Raw genomic sequence first — 23329 nt, 5'->3', positions numbered from 1 at the left:
ACTGCCAATACAACTATTGGGGATGAACGATACAAAGACCGCCCCCCCCCTCCATAAAAAAAAAAAAAAAATATATATATATATATATATATATATATATATATATATATATATATATATATATATCCCCGTGAAATAGCCCACATAGGCTATAGAGCAGGTCCAACTCAGCCATGCAATGGTAGAACTCAGGGCTCCATCTCTCTAAGCAAAATGTGTTTTTATTTGATTCCCCGTACCCGTTATTTGCAGGCATGATTATTTATTATTTGCACGCACTAGGTTCACCTAAATTAATGTAGTCTAGACACAAGCGCACGCACACACACAGCTTACTTTCCCATTTCTATCTCACACACAGCACAGGGAGAAGGGAGAGAGGCGGTTTCTGCACGCTGCTGTGCCAATGCGCAAACACATCACGCCGTGGGATAGGTCTCCCCAAATTGAGGCTGTGCTTGAGACGATCATGCGATTGAATGATGAGCGCGTCATGCTTGTCTTTCTGTTCTGCGCGATCGGTGACTCGGAGCTCTGCAATCCCCTGGGACACTGTTCCGCCCTCGATAGCTCTGCGATCGGCGTCTCGCCATTGCTCACAACGAATGGCTGCCTGTAGCAAGATATTGCGGGGAGAGGGCTATCGAATCCTCCATTGAAACGCTTTGGATCAGTTTCCCAGCTCGGGGGTGAGTATCTGCTGGAGAATGAGGATGTCTGCTGGGGTCGTACGAGGATGCTGGGGCGGTGGGCTACGACGCCGGGGCTAGACCGGTGTCCCTAGTTGGCACCGCGGTTTGGGGCAGATATCAGATGGGTTCGGAATGTTTCGTGGGGGTAAACTATTGTTTTGGGAAAGGTGTGCGATGGGGGGTGGGTTGGTAAGAGGATGGCACCATCACAAACTTTAAACACCTCACCGGTTTGCGACTTCCGAGCCCCACATGCCTTTGTGGCTACTTTCTCCTCCGCATATGATCGAAAACTTTTTACAGTGCACGATCAAATATGTTTATGTACCGTCAATTGTAAGAATTTACGTGAGCTAAACGATTAAAATAATTGTAAGTTTCAGAGACATATTTTGGCCATCTATCACATTCTTGAGAAGTGGTTAAATAGATGTCTTGTCTACCGACTTGAAACACCCCTGTTCTGTGCCGCCCTGGTTCCGTCTGGCTCGCCCTCAGCTGCTGCGTGTCCTGAGATGACCTGTTGATGTCGGTAAAATGGAGTATAGCAGTGGGAGTCATTTCCCCATCCCCAAAATATTTAAATAAATACGATTTAGAATCGATAGATGACACCGTGGGACAACTGTCAACCTCATCGATAGAGTTTGTGACACTCGGTTGTTTTTAATTCGTGGGTAATCGCGGAAGCAGCGGATACTGTGCGGTTGTCTGAGTGCATGAGGTGGATGGTGCGCTGGGGCGAACCCAAAATATTTTAGCAGTGCTATGTTAGCTTGCTAGTTTAGCTAGCTTAGCTAGTCCTGACAGGCACCCGATTCACAGGCCTGTGGATGGGATGCGTATATTGCAATGAAAGACGGGACTAAAAGCGAAAGATGTGGACCTTTTCAAACTGATTAAAGTTCGTTATTATATCCGTATACTTTTTTTGACAGCTGGCAAACGCCGTGGCGCTCCTGGATCGCGTGTTGCTGCAGTCACTGCCATTCTCTGTCGCCCCCCGGCCCGTGCCAGTGGAGCACTCCGAGCGGGCAGACTGGCACACGGCGCGGCGGTCACCTCGGTACACAGACAGCTATCGCCGCGGTTTGATCTTGTATCCTGGTCAAAACGCAACTCGCTGGAGATACAATTTATAGCTAGTAACAGCTAGCTATCACTTAAGAGGTTTGCTTTGAACTGTTTAATTTAATTGGTATTTAATGAATGTGGTTCGGGAACAGTTTTCGATGTGATCAATTTGAGCATGCCTATATCAATTTGCATGCTACTCGAATTCATTGAAACGATGAATAATGTATTTCAATGATGGTCAGTAGTAGTTCAATAGTAGTAGTTCAATAAGAAAAGTAAACATTGAATTGATAGTTGCATTGTGTGTAGGCAACATTTATAGCAGGCAAGCTATATCCTTACAGTAGACATGGGTTTTGAAACCAGGAAGTGCCTATAAAATAGTTGTGCCAGCACCTTATTTTTTTACCCTTATTTTACCAGGTAAATTGACTGAACACGTTCTAATTTAAAGCAATGACCTGGATATTGTTAAAGGGGAGAGAAAAGGTGTGAATGTGTGAAAGCTGGTGATGCCAGTTTGGAAATGTATCCAGGATACCGGGGTTAACATAACACCCCTACTCTTACAATAAGTGCCATGGGATCTTTAGTGACCACAGAGAGTCATTGCTTAATGTCCCATTTGAAACATGTCACCCTACACAGGGCAATCACTGCCCTGGGGCATTGGGATCTCCTTCGACCAGAGGCAGTAGTGCCCCCTACTCCCATCCAGGGACTGACCAGGACCTTGCTTAGCCTCAGAGGCAAGCCAACAGTGGGATGCAGGGTGGTATGTTGCTGGCCACCACCCATGCAACCTTCTCTAATAATCTGTAAGGCAATCTAAATTAATTTTAGCAGTTGGTGTTTTCACAGACTATCGTCTAGGAGTGTGGATAAACTGGAAAATATTTTTACTTTCTATAAGATCACAAATACGTCGGTCCTTGGTCCATCACAACATCACATAAGCTGTGGCTGCATTTTAAATGCTGGTAAAACATTCTTGAGGCTCCTGTGAAAAGACTGGCACTTATGTTGACACTGTGTGACCTAGTTTTGTGACTGACTCCACTGCCCGAATGAGATGTGAGGCAGTGGGTGAACTGAACTCTCTGCCTTCTAACCTGGCTGCTGTGTCTGACATAACCCCTTTGCTGGGCACAGCCCTTGTTCAGGCCCCTCTCCTACCCTCCTTGGTCGCTCTCTCAGTGCAAACTCCACAAACACACCCAGGCTTTATTCTATTCTGTGTGTGTGTCCTGCCAAACTGTAAACAGGCAGTATTGTTTAGTGTGTGTGTGTGAATGTGTGTGTTTGTTTGCGTTGGTGTGTGTGAGTGCGCATCTGTGTTTTTGCGAGAGGGCATAAGAGAGAGGGATGGAGACAAAGACGCTGTTTCTTTTACCAGTGTGGCTGGCTGGATCCCAAAACCAGGCTTATATGTTGGGACGCTTACTTCACCTTTAATATGTTAGTCAGACTTCTTGTGAATCTTGTGTTTCACTAGGTGAGAAGATTCTAACGGTCTGTTAATGCTGCCACATAGTATCCACCCCGTCAATGGTGTGTGTGTGTGTGTGTGGTGTGTGTGTGTGTGTGTGTAGTCTATAAGCAGGTGACTGCGTGTGACTTCATAGATGCATGCTAGAACATGCATGTGTAATGGATGCAATAATAGCCCATAGCATCAGTTTGCGAATCGGATGCTTTTATGAAAAGTGACTAGTTGACAGTGACACATTCAGTATGGGTGGCCCCCTGCCCGTGTTATGGGGTAAGCTGAGGTGGATGTCTGTGCTGTTTATGGTTGTTATGGGGTTAGCTGAGGTGGATGGATGTCTGGGCTGTTTATGGTTGTTATGGGGTTAGCTGAGGTGGATGGATGTCTGGGCTGTTTATGGTTGTTATGGGGTTAGCTGAGGTGGATGGATGTCTGGGCTGTTTATGGTTGTTATGGGGTAAGCTGAGGTGGATGTCTGTGCTGTTTATGGTTGTTATGGGGTTAGCTGAGGTGGGTGTCTGTGCTGTTTATGGTTGTTATGGGGTTAGCTGAGGTGGATGTCTGTGCTGTTTATGGTTGTTATGGGTTTAGCTGAGGTGGATGGATGTCTGGGCTGTTTATGGTTGTTATGGGGTTAGCTGAGGTGGATGTCTGTGCTGTTTATGGTTGTTATGGGTTTAGCTGAGGTGGATGTCTGTGCTGTTTATGGTTGTTATGGGGTTAGCTGAGGTGGGTGTCTGTGCTGTTTATGGTTGTTATGGGGTAAGCTGAGGTGGATGTCTGTGCTGTTTATGGTTGTTATGGGTTTAGCTGAGGTGGGTGTCTGTGCTGTTTATGGTTGTTATGGGGTTAGCTGAGGTGGATGTCTGTGCTGTTTATGGTTGTTATGGGTTTAGCTGAGGTGGATGGATGTCTGGGCTGTTTATGGTTGTTATGGGGTTAGCTGAGGTGGATGGATGTCTGGGCTGTTTATGGTTGTTATGGGGTAAGCTGAGGTGGATGTCTGTGCTGTTTATGGTTGTTATGGGGTTAGCTGAGGTGGGTGTCTGTGCTGTTTATGGTTGTTATGGGGTTAGCTGAGGTGGATGGATGTCTGTGCTGTTTATGGTTGTTATGGGGTTAGCTGAGGTGGATGTCTGTGCTGTTTATGGTTGTTATGGGGTAAGCTGAGGTGGATGTCTGTGCTGTTTATGGTTGTTATGGGGTTAGCTGAGGTGGATGTCTGTGCTGTTTATGGTTGTTATGGGGTAAGCTGAGGTGGATGTCTGTGCTGTTTATGGTTGTTATGGGGTTAGCTGAGGTGGATGTCTGTGCTGTTTATGGTTGTTATGGGGTCTGAGGTGGATGTCTGTGCTGTTTATGGTTGTTATGGGGTTAGCTGAGGTGGATGTCTGGGCTGTTTATGGTTGTTATGGGGTTAGCTGAGGTGGATGTCTGTGCTGTTTATGGTTGATGGGGTTAGCTGAGGTGGATGTCTGTGCTGTTTATGGTTGTTATGGGGTTAGTGAGGTGGATGTCTGTGCTGTTTATGGTTGTTATGGGGTTAGTGAGGTGGATGTCTGTGCTGTTTATGGTTGTTATGGGGTTAGCTGAGGTGGATGTCTGTGCTGTTTATGGTTGTTATGGGGTTAGCTGAGGTGGATGTCTGTGCTGTTTATGGTTGTTATGGGGTTCTGAGGTGGATGTCTGTGCTGTTTATGGTTGTTATGGGGTAAGCTGAGGTGGATGTCTGTGCTGTTTATGGTTGTTATGGGGTTAGCTGAGGTGGATGTCTGGGCTGTTTATGGTTGTTATGGGGTTAGCTGAGGTGGATGTCTGGGCTGTTTATGGTTGTTATGGGGTTAGATGAGGTGGATATCTGTGCTGTTTATGGTTGTTATGGGTTTAGCTGAGGTGGATGTCTGGGCTGTTTATGGTTGTTATGGGGTTAGCTGAGGTGGATGTCTGTGCTGTTTATGGTTATGGGGTTAGCTGAGGTGGATGGATGTCTGGGCTGTTTATGGTTGTTATGGGGTTAGCTGAGGTGGATGTCTGTGCTGTTTATGGTTGTTATGGGGTTAGCTGAGGTGGATGTCTGTGCTGTTTATGGTTGTTATGGGGTTAGCTGTGGATGTCTGTGCTGTTTATGGTTGTTATGGGGTTAGCTGAGGTGGATGGATGTCTGGGCTGTTTATGGTTGTTATGGGGTTAGCTGAGGTGGATGTCTGTGCTGTTTATGGTTGTTATGGGGTTAGATGAGGTGGATATCTGTGCTGTTTATGGTTGTTATGGGGTTAGCTGATGTGGATGTCTGTGCTGTTTATGGTTGTTATGGGGTTAGCTGAGGTGGATGTCTGGGCTGTTTATGGTTGTTATGGGGTTAGCTGAGGTGGATGTCTGTGCTGTTTATGGTTGTTATGGGGTTAGCTGAGGTGGATGGATGTCTGGGCTGTTTATGGTTGTTATGGGGTTAGCTGAGGTGGATGTCTGTGCTGTTTATGGTTGTTATGGGGTTAGCTGAGGTGGATGTCTGTGCTGTTTATGGTTGTTATGGGGTTAGCTGAGGTGGATGTATTTCTGTGCTGTTTATGGTTGTTATGGGGTTAGCTGTGGATGTCTGTGCTGTTTATGGTTGATGGGGTTCTGAGGTGGATGTCTGTGCTGTTTATGGTTGTTATGGGGTTAGCTGAGGTGGATGGATGTCTGGGCTGTTTATGGTTGTTATGGGGTTAGCTGAGGTGGATGTCTGTGCTGTTTATGGTTGTTATGGGGTTAGATGAGGTGGATATCTGTGCTGTTTATGGTTGTTATGGGGTTAGCTGATGTGGATGTCTGTGCTGTTTATGGTTGTTATGGGGTTAGCTGAGGTGGATGTCTGGGCTGTTTATGGTTGTTATGGGGTTAGCTGAGGTGGATGTCTGTGCTGTTTATGGTTGTTATGGGGTTAGCTGAGGTGGATGGATGTCTGGGCTGTTTATGGTTGTTATGGGGTTAGCTGAGGTGGATGTCTGTGCTGTTTATGGTTGTTATGGGGTTAGCTGAGGTGGATGTCTGTGCTGTTTATGGTTGTTATGGGGTTAGCTGAGGTGGATGTCTGTGCTGTTTATGGTTGTTATGGGGTTAGCTGAGGTGGATGGATGTCTGGGCTGTTTATGGTTGTTATGGGGTTAGCTGAGGTGGATGTCTGTGCTGTTTATGGTTGTTATGGGGTTAGCTGAGGTGGATGGATGTCTGGGCTGTTTATGGTTGTTATGGGGTTAGCTGAGGTGGATGGATGTCTGGGCTGTTTATGGTTGTTATGGGGTTAGCTGAGGTGGATGTCTGTGCTGTTTATGGTTGTTATGGGTTTAGCTGAGGTGGATGGATGTCTGGGCTGTTTATGGTTGTTATGGGGTTAGCTGAGGTGGATGGATGTCTGGGCTGTTTATGGTTGTTATGGGGTTAGCTGAGGTGGATGGATGTCTGGGCTGTTTATGGTTGTTATGGGGTTAGCTGAGGTGGATGGATGTCTGGGCTGTTTATGGTTGTTATGGGGTTAGCTGAGGTGGATGTCTGTGCTGTTTATGGTTGTTATGGGTTTAGCTGAGGTGGATGGATGTCTGGGCTGTTTATGGTTGTTATGGGGTTAGCTGAGGTGGATGGATGTCTGGGCTGTTTATGGTTGTTATGGGGTTAGCTGAGGTGGATGGATGTCTGGGCTGTTTATGGTTGTTATGGGGTTAGATGAGGTGGGTGTCTGTGCTGTTTATGGTTGTTATGGGGTTAGCTGAGGTGGGTGTCTGTGCTGAGCTTCAGAGATAGTGGGAGGGGAGAGGAGGCGCTTACACTGAACCTTTTAAGGGTGCATCTTAATAGTTCAGAGTGGCTCACTGTCTTTGTCTCCTCCTCTTCATCCACACACGCCATTCTATATGATGTTGTCGAGAGGAATGACAGACCTTTCATTTCTATTGACTTTAGAGCATAGGCCTATGAAGTATTAGAGGGCTGCAGGTTTAGGTTGTTGTATGTTTGAGAGAATAGGTTATGGGCAATTCAAACAAACCCACATTGTATTACTGTAGGAGTAGGATATTTACACAGATGTAAACACATATTTTACAATCAAATAACATCTCTGAATTGGTTTTAGACAGTTTTAGACCTATATAAATAGCAGATAAAAGTGATATGCTTTCACTTTTCAGAACAAGACGTGTGTATGTGCATTGACATTTGCTACATATGGAAAAGCAGGCTTTTCAAATAGTATTTTAAGGGTCTCCTTTCTGCTCAAAACACACTGTAAAATGGTTTACTTTGTCTGAATGACAAATGAAACTGTTAGATTCACTTCAGTTGCTTCCAAATGGGTATCATCACTAAACATGTTTTGTCCATTGGAGGGTGCTGTCTGCTAGTGTTAAGGTCAGTGATGAGCTGGTCCTGGGCTGGCGTGGTTACATGTGGTCTGCGGTTGTAAGGCTGGTTGGACGTACTGCAAAATTCTCTGAAACGACGTTGGAGACCGCTTATGGTAGAGAAATGAACATTCAATTATCTGGCAACAGCTCTGGTCGACATTCCTGTATTCAACATGCCAATTGCCCACTCCCTCCAAACTTGAGACATCTGTGGCATTGTGTTGTGTGACAAAACTGCACATTTTAAATGGCTTTTTATTGTCCCCAGCACAAGGTGCAACTGTGTAATGGTCATGCTGTTTAATCAGCTTCTTGATATGCCACACCTGTCAGGTGAATGGATTATCTTGGCAAAGGAGAAATGCCCACTAAGAGACATACAAAAATTATGCACAACATTCCTGGGATCTTTTATTTCAGCTCATGAAACATGGGACCAACACTTTACATGTTACATTTATATTTTTGTTCATTGTACCAATGGTGCCGGAATCCATGATATAGGTTAAGTACAGGGCATTACTGTTTGTTGCTTCATTAGGTTGGGGACAAACGGGTCAGCCTCATGCAGAAGATTGGTAACTGATTTAATTGGCTCTTTTAAAATATGTTGCTGATATCTCTCTCCCTCCAGACCCTGTGGTGGTGTGCGTAGCGCACCATGGCCCAGACCCTTCAGATGGCGATTCCTAACTTTGGCAACAACGTCCTGGAGTGTCTGAACGAGCAGCGTCTCCAGGGGCTCTACTGCGATGTCTCCGTGGTCGTCAAGGGACACGCCTTCAAGGTGGGATATTACTGTGTGAATTACTGTATTGTGTACTATAATGTACATTTAGTTTTTTAGTGTTCTGATGTACAAGACCCATTATTTATCTATCGGTCTATCCCGGCGGTAACGGATTGATTTTTATGAGTTTATTATCCCGTTGCCCTTCATGACTTGCCATTATTGGTCAACATTTATTGATGTTAGAAAAATAACAGAGAAAATCAAATTACTGAATCAGAATCTGAATGATCAGAATCTGAATGATCAGAATCATGACATTTTGCACCTCCCAAAAGATCATCCACACAGTTTTAAAATAAATGTATCGTTCAAACAAAGGAAACATTCCTTATATAACTCATAGCTCTATAGAATGTTCTTACTCCTCCCTCCTTCTCCTCCAGGCTCACCGTGCCGTGCTTGCGGCCAGCAGCTCTTACTTCCGGGACCTGTTCAGCACTGGGGGAGGCAGCGGCTCCAAGACCCCCACAGTGGTGGAGCTCCCCCCGGCCGTCCAGCCCCAGAGCTTCCAGCAGATCCTGGCCTTCTGCTATACAGGCCGCCTCAGCATGACAGTGGGAGACCAGTTCCTCCTCATGTACACTGCAGGCTTCCTGCAGATCCAGCAGATCATGGAGAAGGGCACAGAGTTCTTCCTCAAGGTAATAATACATGGGTTTTATATAGCCTTTTTAACAACCCAAGCATGTTTGAAGGAAAACTCCACCCAAAAACGATATTTTAGTCCATTGTTGATATAGTCCCAAATGTTTTGCATGTCAGCAATCAACTTTTCAAGATATATAACTTTCAAAATACAGAAATACAGACTTTAGGATGCATTTTGCATCATGTGATACCGGCTGCAAAACATTTGACCAAAACATTGTTTTTGGGTGGAGTTTTCCTTTAAGGGTAGGAGGCCTCCTTCAAAGGGGAGCCTTGTCCTGCATCACAATCACACACAGTGACCACAGGTTGTGCCGTTATGCTGTGCTCTTTATTCAGAGGTCTTAGAATAATACACACATACATACCAGGGTTTCTGTTAGCCTATAATAGTTTGCTTTTGTCCGTATAAAAAAAATAATGCAGATAAATAACATTTGCGTCGGCCAACTGCTAGGGAGAAAAGAAAATCCAATTGCGAAATAAAGCTTTTCAGGCTATTTATTGATGGAAATACATTTGACTGGTCATGCTTATCGGTCTATTGGGTAATCTGCATAATTTAGGTAATCTGCATAATTTAGTGGAAGTAAATTGGTACGTGTATACAGTATATTTGTATGTACAGTATCTTAAAATACGAGGTCAAATTATTAGGTCGGAGCTCTGGAAAGAGGCCTGTTTTCCTGAGTTGGATGACTGTTCAGAACTTCCCAGTCAGAGCTTGTTTTTTCCCCTGTTCCCAGTTGTCTTTTGAACGCACTGAAGTCAGAAGTCAGAGATTTCTCAGTTGCTTTGAACGCTGTGTCAAACGGCGACTGAAGGCAGGCTTCATCAGCGCGTCACACACCACTTTGCAATGAGCTGGAGGCAGTATGCATTTTGAAAACATATACTTAATTGTTTGAAACCTGAATGTTTTAATACACATTTCGGCATGTCTTACGTTGCTTCAAAGTAGCCTATTAGATCTCCTCTCGTTCCAAATTTATAACGGATATTTTCATCTGTTACATGAAACCGACCATTTGATAATGGTGTTTTCCTGCTAATTGCGTTATGGAACGAACATTCGTGCATAGCCTACTGCCTTGTGCACAGTGCTGCACTTATAATGTGAAGAAATAATAGTTTATCGACATTTTAAGCTAAACGTTGTGATCTGTTGCCTCAGACTCATTGCGTTTTATGTAGCTTAGGCCTACTGATGAATTTGGGCTCTATCGGCCCACAACTGGCCCAGAGTCTGTTTTGAAATAGGCTATTTATTCTCAACAAGCTGACCAATAGAATAGGTAGCCTAAACATTTCTACTAAATTAGATTGACACAGGCTAGTGATTTTGCTGTTGGTTACTCATCTTGTTGGCTGAGGAAAAAAGTAAATGTGTTTGAAGTGCACATCAGAAGGACCGCACATCGTTGCATCCTCCACTTGCATGTTCTGTTAATATGAATGACCGTATTCTAAATGTGATTGCTGTCGTTCTGAGCCCCGTGGGTGAACACCCTAATCACGCTATGCACCAAATGCAAATGTGTCCGGTAAATTTTCTCAAATGTCCGGTAACTGAAAATGTTGCTGATCAAGTGTCCGGCGCCACATGTTCAGAAACCCTGATACATTTAGAACGTGTTTAGCAGAACTCTACCAGGCGTTTCCAGAGCAACAGTACACTCAACTGAGATGCGTAAACAACCATTATCACAATCATTGCAAGTATTTGCATATACAGTATATTTATATTTCCATAATAAACTATTGATAAATGTATTCTCTCCATATTCCTCCTCCAGGTTTCCTCGCCCAGCTGTGACTCCCAGGGGCTGCAAGCCGAGGAGGCTCCGCCCTCCGAACCCCAGAGCCCCGTCACTCAAACTGTTGCTGCGGGGACTGGCAGTCGCCCCGCCTCCTGCCTTACCCCCCTCCCCCTCGTAACGCGGGTGAAGACAGAGCAGCAGGGCAACCAATCAGAAGCCTCGCCCTACTCGGTGGTGTGCACCCCTGTGGCCAAGCGCTTGTGGGAGGGCGGCAGCAGCCGAGACGGGGGTGGAGGGGGCTCAGGTGGAGGCGGATCCAGGAAGGCTGCCCGCTTTTCCCAGGAGTCTGTGCGAGGGAGTGCCATCCAGAGCTCGGGGGCACTGGCCATGGGGATGGGGGCCAGCGGGGCGGGGATAGGATCAGGGGTCGGGGGTCACGGCAGCGGGTCCAACGGGAGTGTGGTCTCCATGGGCAACGTGGCATCGGAGGGCGCCAGCCCGGGCACGATGAGCGCCTACACCAGTGACTCGCCTATCAGTTACCATGACGAGGAGGAAGAGGAGGAGGTGACAGAGGAGCAGACGGAGGAGCAGTACAGGCAGATCTGTAACATGTACACCATGTACAGCATGCTCAACGTGGGCGCCGCAGGTACCGACGTGTGTGTGTGTATATATATATATATATAAGGTCAGACCAGACAAATCTAACACACGTCTTTCTCCCTCTGGTAGCTGGTGAGCGTGTGGAGGCCCTGCCGGACCACTCAGAGACCCGGGGTCGTATGCGGGGTCGCCAGGACCTGTCGTCTCTCCCGGCTGAGCTCATCACACAGATAGGCAACCGCTGCCACCCCAAACTATACGAGGAGGGGGACCCCGCAGAGAAACTAGAGCTTGTCTCAGGTCAGTGTGTGTGTGGATCCATTCTGTCATTTCAGAACTGGAGTAGGAGAAGGGTCAGAGAAGGGTCTAGGGACCGAAGTGGAATGTGGCCTTGTTAAAGATGTGCTATCTTAATTTGAACAGCAGGAAACTAATCCTGCAGCAACAGGAAATGTGAATTATTATGATGACTATAATGAATGGACATGTTGTAGGGGTTGATAGATTTTCCGCTAGGGCAAATCAAGTCTGCAATGTTAAAATGGAAGCCCTTTTAAACCTTGAATACACTAGTTTGCATCTTCTCTGCAAAAACAGAGTGATCAAATGAAGATAGGGTATAAGCGGTGTACTGAGTGTAGAAAACGTTAAGAACACCTGCTCTTTCAATGACAGACTGACCAGCTATGATCCCTTATTGATCTCCCTTGTTAAATCCACTTCAATCAGTGTAGATGAAGGGGTGTAGATGGGTTGAACAAGCATTTTTAAGCCTTGAGACATGTATTGTGTATGTGTGCCATTCAGAGCGTGAATGAGCAAGACAAAATGCCAGGGGCACCAGTTTGGGTCAAGAACTGCAACACTGCTTGGTTTTTCATGCTCAACTGTTTCCTGTGTCTATCGAGAATGGTCCACCACCCAACGTGACTCAACTGTGAGAAGCATTGGTGTCAACATGGGCCAGCATCCCTGTGGAACACTTTTGACCCCTTGTCCCGACAAATTGAGCAAAAGGGGGTTGTAACTCCATATTCGGGAAGGTGTTCATAATGCTTGGTACTCTTAGTGTATACTATAGTCTACTGTAGTAGTTGTCCTTACATGACTAGTGAAATGGGACGTGGCCTGGTTCTGCAGTACACTGAGAGTGGTCCTTACATGACTAGTGGAATGGGACGTGGCCTGGTTCTGCAGTACACTGAGACTGGTCCTTACATGACTAGTGGAATGGGACGTGGCCTGGTTCTGCAGTACACTGAGACTGGTCCTTACATGACTAGTGGAATGGGACGTGGCCTGGTTCTGCAGTACACTGAGACTGGTCCTTACATGACTAGTGAATTGGGACGTGGCCTGGTTCTGCAGTACACTGAGACTGGTCCTTACATGACTAGTGAATTGGGACGTGGCCTGGTTCTGCAGTACACTGAGACTGGTCCTTACATGACTAGTGGAATGGGACGTGGCCTGGTTCTGCAGTACACTGAGAGTGGTCCTTACATGACTAGTGGAATGGGACGTGGCCTGGTTCTGCAGTACACTGAGACTGGTCCTTACATGACTAGTGAATTGGGACGTGGCCTGGTTCTGCAGTACACTGAGACTGGTCCTTACATGACTAGTGGAATGGGACGTGGCCTGGTTCTGCAGTACACTGAGACTGGTCCTTACATGACTAGTGGAATGGGACGTGGCCTGGTTCTGCAGTACACTGAGAGTGGTCCTTACATGACTAGTGAATTGGGACGTGGCCTGGTTCTGCAGTACACTGAGAGTGGTCCTTACATGACTAGTGGAATGGGACGTGGCCTGGTTCTGCAGTACACTGAGAGTGATCCTTACATGACTAGTGAATTGGGACGTGGCCTGGTTCTGCAGTACACTGAGACTGGTCCTTACATGACTAGTGAATTGGGACGTGGCCTGGTTCTGCAGTACACTGAGAGTGGTCCTTACATGACTAGTGAATTGGGACGTGGCCTGGTTCTGCAGTACACTGAGACTGGTCCTTACATGACTAGTGAATTGGGACGTGGCCTGGTTCTGCAGTACACTGAGAGTGGTCCTTACATGACTAGTGAATTGGGACGTGGCCTGGTTCTGCAGTACACTGAGAGTGGTCCTTACATGACTAGTGAATTGGGACGTGGCCTGGTTCTGCAGTACACTGAGACTGGTCCTTACATGACTAGTGAATTGGGACGTGGCCTGGTTCTGCAGTACACTGAGAGTGGTCCTTACATGACTAGTGGAATGGGACGTGGCCTGGTTCTGCAGTACACTGAGAGTGGTCCTTACATGACTAGTGAATTGGGACGTGGCCTGGTTCTGCAGTACACTGAGACTGGTCCTTACATGACTAGTGGATTGGGACGTGGCCTGGTTCTGCAGTACACTGAGACTGGTCCTTACATGACTAGTGGAATGGGACGTGCCTGGTTCTGCAGTACACTGAGAGTGGTCCCATGACTAGTTTGGACGTGGCCTGGTTCTGCAGTACACTGAGAGTGGTCCTTACATGACTAGTGGAATGGGACGTGGCCTGGTTCTGCAGTACACTGAGAGTGATCCTTACTGTGAGGTGACTGTATGTAAGAGATGAGGCATGTGCCAGTGTGGTTAATATTAGCCAGGTCGAGGCCTCTCTGGGAGCCTATGTTACGTTCCACTGCCACCTTGTCCTAGAGTCCACTGTCAGTCTACATGTGGACTACAGTCAACTATTCCCATCTGTTTGGCCTGCTGCTTGTTTGTTTATTATGCTGAGTCAGACCCAGGATGGGTGTTTGGGTCTATGTTTCAGTGTGTGTGTTCTTCTTTGATATTGTGTGTGTAAACAGGACGTGTCTGTGTGTGTTTTACAGATGGTGTATGAGGGTTATATCCAGGTTTGTGTGTGTAGAATTTCAATAGGGGTGGTGTCTGGAGTAGTTCATGGTGACACTGTTCTGTGTGTTTGTTTTTGTTGATGATTCTCACTAATGTGTGTGTGTGTGTGTGTGTGTGTGTCTGCAGGTACGTGTGTGTTCATATCTCGAGCCCAGCTGATGAACTGTCATGTGAGTGCAGGGACCAGACACAAGGTGTTGCTCAGGAGGCTGCTGGCTGCCTTCTTCGACAGGTTAGTGTGTCTCTCTCACACATCTGACGTGTCTGTGTGTGTTTATACGTTTGACAAGTGTGGGTGTTTATACGTCTGACAAGTGTGGGTGTTTATACGTCTGACAAGTGTGTGTGTTTATACGTCTGACAAGTGTGGGTGTTTATACGTCTGACAAGTGTGGGTGTTTATACGTCTGACAAGTGTGGGTGTTTATACGTCTGACAAGTGTGGGTGTTTATACGTCTGACAAGTGTGGTTGTTTATACGTCTGACAAGTGTGGGTGTTTATACGTCTGACAAGTGTGGGTGTGTATGTTTATACGTGTGTGTGTGCCTGCCTGCCACCGTGTGTTTATACGTCTGACTGTGTGTGAACAGTTGATGGATGTCTGTATGTTTATAAAGGTATCATTATACTCTCTCCTTGTCAGGAATACTCTGGCTAACAGCTGTGGAACAGGAATCCGCTCCTCCACTAACGACCCCAGCCGCAAGCCCCTGGACAACAGAGTGTTGCACGCAGTCAAATGTGAGTGTTTCACTTCAACACAAGTTCCTTTTTGTTCGTACAAATGAACGGCTGATTTATGATTGGGCTCATCAATCCTAACTCTGGTCTTTTCCTCTTTTCTCTCTTATTCTCTCTCTATTCCCCTCATTCCTTTCTCCCCTCTCTCTCTCTCCTCCCTCCATCAGTCTACAGCCAGAACTTCGCCACGAGCTTCAAGGAGAGCGAGATGAACGCCATCGCGGCGGACATGTGCACCAACGCCCGCCGCGTCGTCCGCAAGAGCTGGATCCCCAAGCTGAAGCTGCTCATGGCCGAGGGCGACGCGTACTCCGCCTTCCTCCCCGACGCCAAGATGGAGGCCGACGCCCTAGGGGCAGAGCCAGGCTTTGAACCCAACTCCCTGGAGGGCGCCGAGATGGGTGGCTCGTCCGGCGAGTCGCTGCAGGGGGTGGGCAGCGACGGAGGCACTTTGTTTTAGATGGGGAGGTGGAGGACAGAAGTGTTTAGAACACGATGCTGATGATGAATACCTATATTTCCCTGTACTCCTTTCTTCTCCTCTGGTGGTGTAGCCCATCCCCCTGACCTTTGGCCTTTTGATCCTCCACCTCCGACATGTGACTCTGAAACGTTGCTTGGGGAAACAGGGGTTGTTACCAGGATGTTAACCAGGAAGTTATGCTTTAATTTTGAAAGCGAGAGTCCAAGCAATCGTAACTTCCAGTATGGTGTCTGCTGTATATTAGTATGGGGGTAGAGGAAGGGTGATGGGTTTGTGGGGATGCAGTATTTTTTATTTTATTTATTTTTTTTATTTTTTTTATTATTAACCAAATTCCTGCCTCTCCATATCAAAACACATTCCCCTGGTTTTGAATGTAGATGTCAGCAGCATTGCACAATGTCAGTCTGAAGGATTGTATCCCAACCTCTTGAGGAAAAACAAACCGACAGAAAGATAACTACTCTATGGATATGAGAGAGACTGTAGTTTCTCTCTAGAATGAGAGAAAGAGAAAAGGGGAGAGAGGGAGCGATAGAAAGACCCCTACCCCAACACCCTTCTGTGACCAGAACAAAATGATTATGCCCTCAGTTTTAATGTCTCTCTTCTTGTAGCTTTTCTGATCACAGCTCGTTTCTCTGTTTGAAACATGGATCCAGAGATGAGGACTACAGGTGTACAACCTGTAATTGTAAAGAAATCCAAGGGGAGCAGAAAAAGACGGTCATATTTTTTTGAATATGTATTTATACAACTGTTGTTGTGTACAGAGAGAAAGAGAGGGATTGGTTTTAAATCTGTTGTTTTGTTGTATTTTGAACAGCTGTTTTTGCAAAGAAAGTCCTGCTCCGAAAAATAAGATTTAAAAGCAAATAAATAAAAGTGCTATTTTTGCATAAAAATATGGTATTGATCAAGTGGCCAGAAAAGTCTTAACGTAGGGCCTTTTGAGTTTTTTGTTTTGACAAACTATTGAACTGAAAAATATCTGTTTTTATGACAGAATTGGGCACTTTCTACCTGCAGCAATCCAATATAGCTTATTATCTTATTCTTGTCCTTTTTCTCTATGGAAATTGTCAAGGAAGCCTACCTATGTGGCTGTTCACAACGATGACTGACTATGTTATGCTTGCTAGCGAGCTAGCGACGTTACTATGCTAGCTAAACTGCTTACTCGGAAATCACGGCTAAATGTAAAAATGCACAGCTTGAATCAACTGGTGGACTGCTGCAACTATCGTGCTAGCTAGCTAACCCCTCCTCTGTTGGTTAGTGACTTGCTCCGAAGCAGACTACTGACATCATTACACATCATGAGGTAGTGATTCAATGTCCGGAAAACATTTGGAATAATGGAATGTGCCTTTTTTAATCAACATGGATATGCAGCGGTGGGTCCTGCTTATGTTGATGTTGGGAAGGAGGGAGTAGAATGGGGTTTAAAAGGTGGCAGGTCGTTCAGCTTGAGACAGAGTTGTAACACACACACACACACACGTGTTCCAAAGAGAGTTGGGGTGAGGTCAGGGGGATTGGCATTCCGGTGGAGTATGTTGGTGTGTTTTAAACCGTCTCATATGTGCGAGAGCAAGCAATTGTGTTCATTTCTTGAATGTGACTGAAAAGTATATTTGTTCCTGTGCGATTAATGTGTGTGAGTGCGCTTTACGTGGATGTGCGTGTGTGTGAGTGAGTGTGCTTTTACGTGTGTGTCCTCCACCTGGTAGTGTTTTGGATTGGTTTAAGACTCCCTTTGCTGGGACACTTGTCTTTGTGAACGATGACCTACACTATCTTCCATACACCTTTGCAATCCAAAAGATGTGAGACACCTTCAGATAGAAAAGTGATGTATAGAGTGGACACAATTCACTTTTCTCCATATGGCAGAGAAGCAGGTCCACTCTATGCATGACATTTCTCTCCTGATTGCTGTTTAACTCTCACGCTTGGTAAATCCAAGATGGACAATGGTGGATATGTTAAAGGGGAGGTGAAGCACCTTTTTAAATGGGATGAACCCATGTTTCCTGCACCTTTGATAAAAGGTTTTGATGTGTTGTGTGGAGAATCAACCCAAGGGTCATGCAAAGGCATGGCCTTGTTCAAATACTTTTAAGTGGCATCCTTCCTCCCTTTCCTTGATGTCAGCACTTCAGGGAAGGGACTTAAGGAAGGGTGCATTTAGAGACTATTGGAACATAGCCTGCGTCTCAGATCTGTGGATGTGGGATGCACTGGGATGACTCCAGTTGTAAATATTGGGACCGTTGAGCTGACTTTCTTTCTACGCTCGTCTAGCGATTTCCTATGTAGGGTGATTGTGTAACCGGGTGATTGTGTAACAGTGTGGAAGCGATGAAAGAGGACCGTTTAATATATTTTTTATTTTTTACTTGGTCTTGCGTGTTGTCGAGACGTCATGGAGACGTGTGTGTGTGTGTGTGTGTGAGCTCCCAGCATGCATTTGGCCTACAGGTCAGAGGAGGAGGATGATGGTTGCTTTGGTCTTAAAGTACTGGCCTAATGTGCTACTGAGTTGGTGTGACTGAAGGGAGGGAGAGAGGTGTCATGGCTGTAGACTGTCTCTCCATCAGAATGTTAATTTTTAGTATGTTTTTTTCTTCTTTTTTCTCTTGTATTGCTAATGTTTTCTTTTTTCTTTAAAGAAACGTGTACTGTAAAGACCTTAAAGAAATGCTACTAATTGAAGGTGGTGAATGATTTACCAACTTCTTGCTGAAGAAAAAATTGAAAAGGAAAGAAAGATAACTGTACGATAGCTAGACAGAGCACCGATAGCTAGACAGAGCACCGATAGCTAGACAGAGCACCGATAGCTAGACAGAGAACTGTATATTTTTTTCATTGTTTGTTTGTGATGAGGGCTCCATGAGAGGTTCTTCCAGGAGGGGTGATGGGAAGACTAGGGCACTGTACTGTCTCTTGTCTATTGGGGGGAATGATTTTTGGGGAGATGGGTGGGTAGTAGTGGGTGTGTGGCGCTATAGAGGTCTGAATTACAAACTTTGCACCTGCTATTGAACCTATACACCATGGTCTGATTTCACCCTGCTGAACAGATCCCATGATATTATGGACACTGTCAGATCCAGTCTTGTTCACCACCTGCTGTTTACATGTGGTACTGGAGCCACCACCAGATGACAGTATTTCCCCCACAGACCATAGTCAATGACTGAGTTGGTTACTAAGTGATCAAAGTTCAGTTTTGCGTGTTTTGGAGAGGGTTACTTCTCTTAGCTCTGAAGCACAAGACTATAGGAACAGAAAGGAATGTTTGTTTGTGTGGGACAGGACAGTTCAAGCTGATCCATCCTCCATCCCTACAGGTCGATGTCCCTCCTCCCCCAACACACACATCTCAAGAGGATGGACAAAGGCAGTGTCCAGTGTGGTGTATATAGGCTTGGAGAAGGACCTTTTTTCACATATACATATATAAATATGAATATATGTATAGATATATACTGTATATTATACATAGAGGCACTAAAGTTTAATTGTTAGTCGTGCACTCTCAGCATGAGGTATATACCCACAAACGGCTTATTGAAACCAGTGCAGTAGTGTCCCCAATGTTTCTGCCCCTGCTCCTTGCCCTCTGTGACCCTGTAGCGCCAGTGCTCATTCTGTTCTCATTGTTTTCCAAGTGCCAATAACTTTGAAACCCCTTAACTGTGACCCAATATTATTCAAGGTAATTGCACATTAACTACTGTAAAGAAAAATCACAAAGATAAATGTCAACATGAATTTAAAAAAAACTATCTTAATAAAAGGTTTGTAACAAATGATTTGTGACCTTGCTCCTTTTTCCCAAATATTTGTACCACTGTCAATATTGACTTGTAAATTATAGGTTTGCTCCCTGCTGTATTTACACATGATCAAAGGTCTGTTCACTCTGTGGTGGTGATTTTGGCAATAATGAAGATGGACAATTTTAAAGTGAGAGCACCAAATGGAATGTGGGCAAGGGAGTGCATAGTAAGTGAATCAAATCACAGCTCCTCAAATGAATGCTTCTTGGTTCCATTTGGACCTTGACTTAGAAATGATGCATACAACTTATATTGGACAGGGACATATTGAACCAAAGAGTCCAGATGGAGGATAGGACAGGAAATACTAGAGGTGTGATTTTGAATTGATGGAATACAAAACAAAGTCTCTAAATTACAATAACACAGTCTGAACGGGTCTTTCTCTATTAATAGAACAAGGCATAGGTCTGTCATTGTCATGGATGAATGTATATGAAACTGCACCATTATATTTCAGTGTTTAGTTTACCTTTCATGTAATATAAAGTATTAGATCTTGAAGAAACCATGTAAAAGTCATGCAAAAAAATATATATTTCACCTTTATTTAACCAGGTTGAGAACAAGTTGTAAAATGAATGAAAGCTTGCTATGGGAGAGTTTTCTTTGCCAATCCAGAGACAGTTGGCTGATAGTTTGATTAGCACTGAGCAGCATGGCTTGCTTGTTCCTTTCATCAATGTCAGATTTCCAGCAGCATCCTTGCTGCCAGATGTGCATCCCAAAATAGATGAGTTGAGTTGACCCCAAAACGCGCCACCACTGGATTAAGCACGCTCCCGATGCCCATATTTGGGCTCAGGGAAGCAGAGCGCACAGTCTTGACAACACCAAATAAGGAGCTGTGTTCTGATGCAATCCCTAATGGTTCGCACTTTATATGGCCAATGGAAGCGAGGGTCTCCTAGGCGTCATGGGTTTTCCACGGCAGTGCGCGCGCCTCGGTTACCCGTCGGATGTACTTTTTTGGGCATCTGTTGATAACCCCTCTGAAAAACAGCCTCCGTGGGAGTAATGTTATAGTAATGTGAAGCAAGAAAAACATGAAGATTCAAGTGTAATTTATCAACATAGCTTTTCCAAGAAGAAAATCATTATATAATGTCTTTGATTGGTGATCTTGACCATAAATATAAGGCTATTGAGGCATGGCTGTTATTCTTTTAGCCATATCATTTTTGTTCAAAGGATTCATTAAAAAAATTGGAACAGTCTCAAATGCATTTTTAAAAATGTAACCTTTAATTAGCCTAGAGGCTAATCTAGTTTGCAAGAGAGACATGTTCAAGTAAGCAGCAGTCCACTTACACAAGAAAACTAAGTGCAATGCCCTTCCACTTAATAATATATGCCACACACACACACAATTAGCCTAGTGATAGTAAGACAATGCAACAACTAAATGGCACTGATATTTTATGAATTTCATTGGTTTCTCAGTTTCTGTTTTTTCATTAGCCTAGTGTACAGTGTATGACCTGTTGACAGTAGTCAGATTTGCATTCATATTCGGTTGTTCAAATTACACAATTATGCAAACAAATGTGGTACAAACACAGCCTCATACAAATAAACACAGCCTCAACACAACCTACACATGTGTACTATTGTAAGTCGCTCTGGATAAGAGCGTCTGCTAAATGACTTAAATGTAAATGTAAATGTGTCTGGTCATAAATAGTAGTGTAGGAGGCTACCACATGTTATCCGCAGCTCTTGTGGGGCTTTTGGCATAGGAGGAGCTCATGGGAGAATTTACACCTCTCAGATGACAGCGAGCCACTGACGTCAGCGAAGATATAATAAAGCGGCTGTACAGGCACGTTCACGTCTGTGTGTGTGAGAAGTTTGGAGAATCTAGGCTCTAACGGTAAAGTAGGGTCCAAAGTTGTGGCAATCAAATTAAAGAGTCTCTAAACGTCTTAAAATCAACAATAAGCAACAACATGGAGGTCAGCGCTGAGGCCAAGAGGATTATGGTCCATGCTCTAGGCAAACTATACAGCTCGCGCGCCCAGCGCGGGGGACACCGTCTCCACCGGAGCCTGCTGCTCACGCTCGTAATGCAGTCCGCCCGGGATATCTACCACGCATCGCAGGCCAGTTGTGAAACCACGAAAGCACCAGAGCCGATCCAGCAAGAGTCGCCGATGGAGGAAACAACTGGAGATCGTTTGGAGAGGGAGGTTTCCTCGTCTCTGTCTAGACTACCCGCGACCCCGCAGCCCCAGGAGATTGCAGTATCCTCCGAGGACGAAACGAACTCACACCCGCTGCACCGCAGTGTAACAGCAGGTAGAAAAGACAAGGAGAACCGGGGCCCGTCGAGGCCTGACCGTAACGCCAGGAAGAGACGGCGCAAGGCGGCCGCGGAGCCCGACTTCCTCCCCTGCAAGAAAGCGAAAATTGAGCAAGGGAGAAATACCGTCATACCAAGCTCTGTGAACTGCTACCGTGTCGGTGGGGACTCCTTGGCTACACAGGTGCCCATGTTAAGAGCCATTGCAGCGTTTTGAAGGGACAATGAAGAGTTTGCTTTGATTTGGGTTCAGAAATACAATTTTGTGACCGAGCAGGAGGAATGCGTCATGGGCAAAACTATCCGGGTATGAGCTGGGTAGAGAGACAGGAGGCCGCATATGCGTTCAGACACTATAGAACGCTGTGGTCTCTAACGTTGGAAACGGGGCTGTCCCGGGAACTCAGTGGAGATTTCTCCGAAAATTGGAACTTGTTTTGTGAAAGAGGTGACTGATCGTTACGGTAAAAGAGTTCATGCTCTCCCGCTGTGACTTTCCCTGCTGGCTGTGCGCCAAACGAGGGAGATGGAAGAACATTGTTTGGTCTAATACTTTCTAGGGCTGGGCCTGGTTGAAAAGGACTGAATACTATACACAGCACAAGCCTAAACCGACTGAATAGTGCTGGTTTCAAGGACTTTTATAGCCTACACGTGCGCCATGATCCTGGAAATACTAGACCAACTATTTGCTATTAATCACTGCTGTGGGTCCGAGTAATCCAAACATTTGACCTATTACATAAATTGATCCATTAAATGTTCTGAATGTTCTAAGGTATGATACATTCACATATTTTGTTAATTTGAAATTGTACATTAATTGGAACTTTTGTGGAACTTTTCTTCCATAGGAACCAAAATGAATTGTGTCGACACACTGATAACCAAAACTGTGAAACAAACACCATTCCAATGACACTACCTCAGTTTTATTTATTAAAACCTTTTATAATGAACTTCACCCTTTTCTTGTTTCATTTTAACTTGTTGTTGCCTTGTGGAAACTTCATCATGACATGGGTGCTCACTGGGCACACACTGGTTGAATCAACGTTGCTTCCACTTAATTTCAACCCCCCAAAAATCTGTTTTAACGTGGAAGACTGGTTGGATTTCTTTTATACACGTTTAACTTAAATCCTGATGACATGGTCACATTTTTGTTGAATTCACGTTAGTTGACAACTCAACCAAACGTAAATAAAAAATCTGTACCCAGTGGTTGGGCGGATGTGGGTGTGGTATGGAGTCCACATGACTAAAGAAACAAGGGTAGTAAGAATATTGCCCCATGGAGCATGTGGAGAGGAAACAGCAATGGGTGTGATGAGTCGGAAGCACGCTGTGTCATCGCTATTATCTCTCTCTCTCTCCCTCTCTCACTCTCTCACAGGTTATATTTCCAGGAGGTTATGCTGTTGTAAAGAATGGGACGCAGGACAAACACTGTTTCCCGGTCATGAAATTACATTAGGAATGGGTACAATGTATCACTTTTGTTGTTCACCTTGGGGAAATTGAGAGAGAGGGTCTATTGTGCCACCCTGGCAGCTGTGGAGTACAGTCAGACATGGGACACTGTTCTCCTAGTGGCATGCAGGGGCATC

General features: G+C 45.3%; 2 protein-coding genes across 3 annotated transcripts; both read left to right on the top strand.

Moving 5' to 3' along the window:
- Positions 1–560: 560 nt before the first annotated feature.
- Positions 561–19387, top strand: nacc1a (nucleus accumbens associated 1, BEN and BTB (POZ) domain containing a). 2 transcript variants are annotated; one of them, XM_064986865.1, is made up of 8 exons: positions 561–689; positions 8275–8427; positions 8817–9074; positions 10878–11493; positions 11577–11747; positions 14466–14571; positions 14985–15082; positions 15250–19387. In XM_064986865.1, exons 2-8 carry the CDS (start codon positions 8302–8304, stop codon positions 15540–15542), a joined length of 1668 nt encoding a protein of 555 aa, XP_064842937.1. In that variant the 5' UTR covers positions 561–689; positions 8275–8301; the 3' UTR covers positions 15543–19387. The 2 variants fall into 2 exon arrangements, with proteins under 2 accessions (XP_064842937.1, XP_064842938.1); XM_064986866.1 differs by lacking the exon at positions 561–689 and adding an exon at positions 1208–1862.
- Positions 19388–21224: 1837 nt separating this feature from the next.
- On the top strand, positions 21225–22683 carry LOC135554518 (immediate early response gene 2 protein-like). The gene has a single exon (XM_064986858.1). The coding sequence runs from the start codon at positions 21367–21369 to the stop codon at positions 21934–21936; it is 570 nt and encodes a 189-aa protein (XP_064842930.1). The 5' UTR covers positions 21225–21366; the 3' UTR covers positions 21937–22683.
- The last annotated feature ends 646 nt before the right edge of the window (positions 22684–23329 follow it).

Source organism: Oncorhynchus masou, chromosome 14 (assembly GCF_036934945.1).
Source record: "Oncorhynchus masou masou isolate Uvic2021 chromosome 14, UVic_Omas_1.1, whole genome shotgun sequence".
NCBI classification, from domain to species: Eukaryota; Metazoa; Chordata; class Actinopteri; order Salmoniformes; family Salmonidae; genus Oncorhynchus; species Oncorhynchus masou.
The sequence above is the reverse complement of the archived record's forward strand: the minus strand, read 5'-3'. Positions and strand labels throughout refer to the sequence as shown.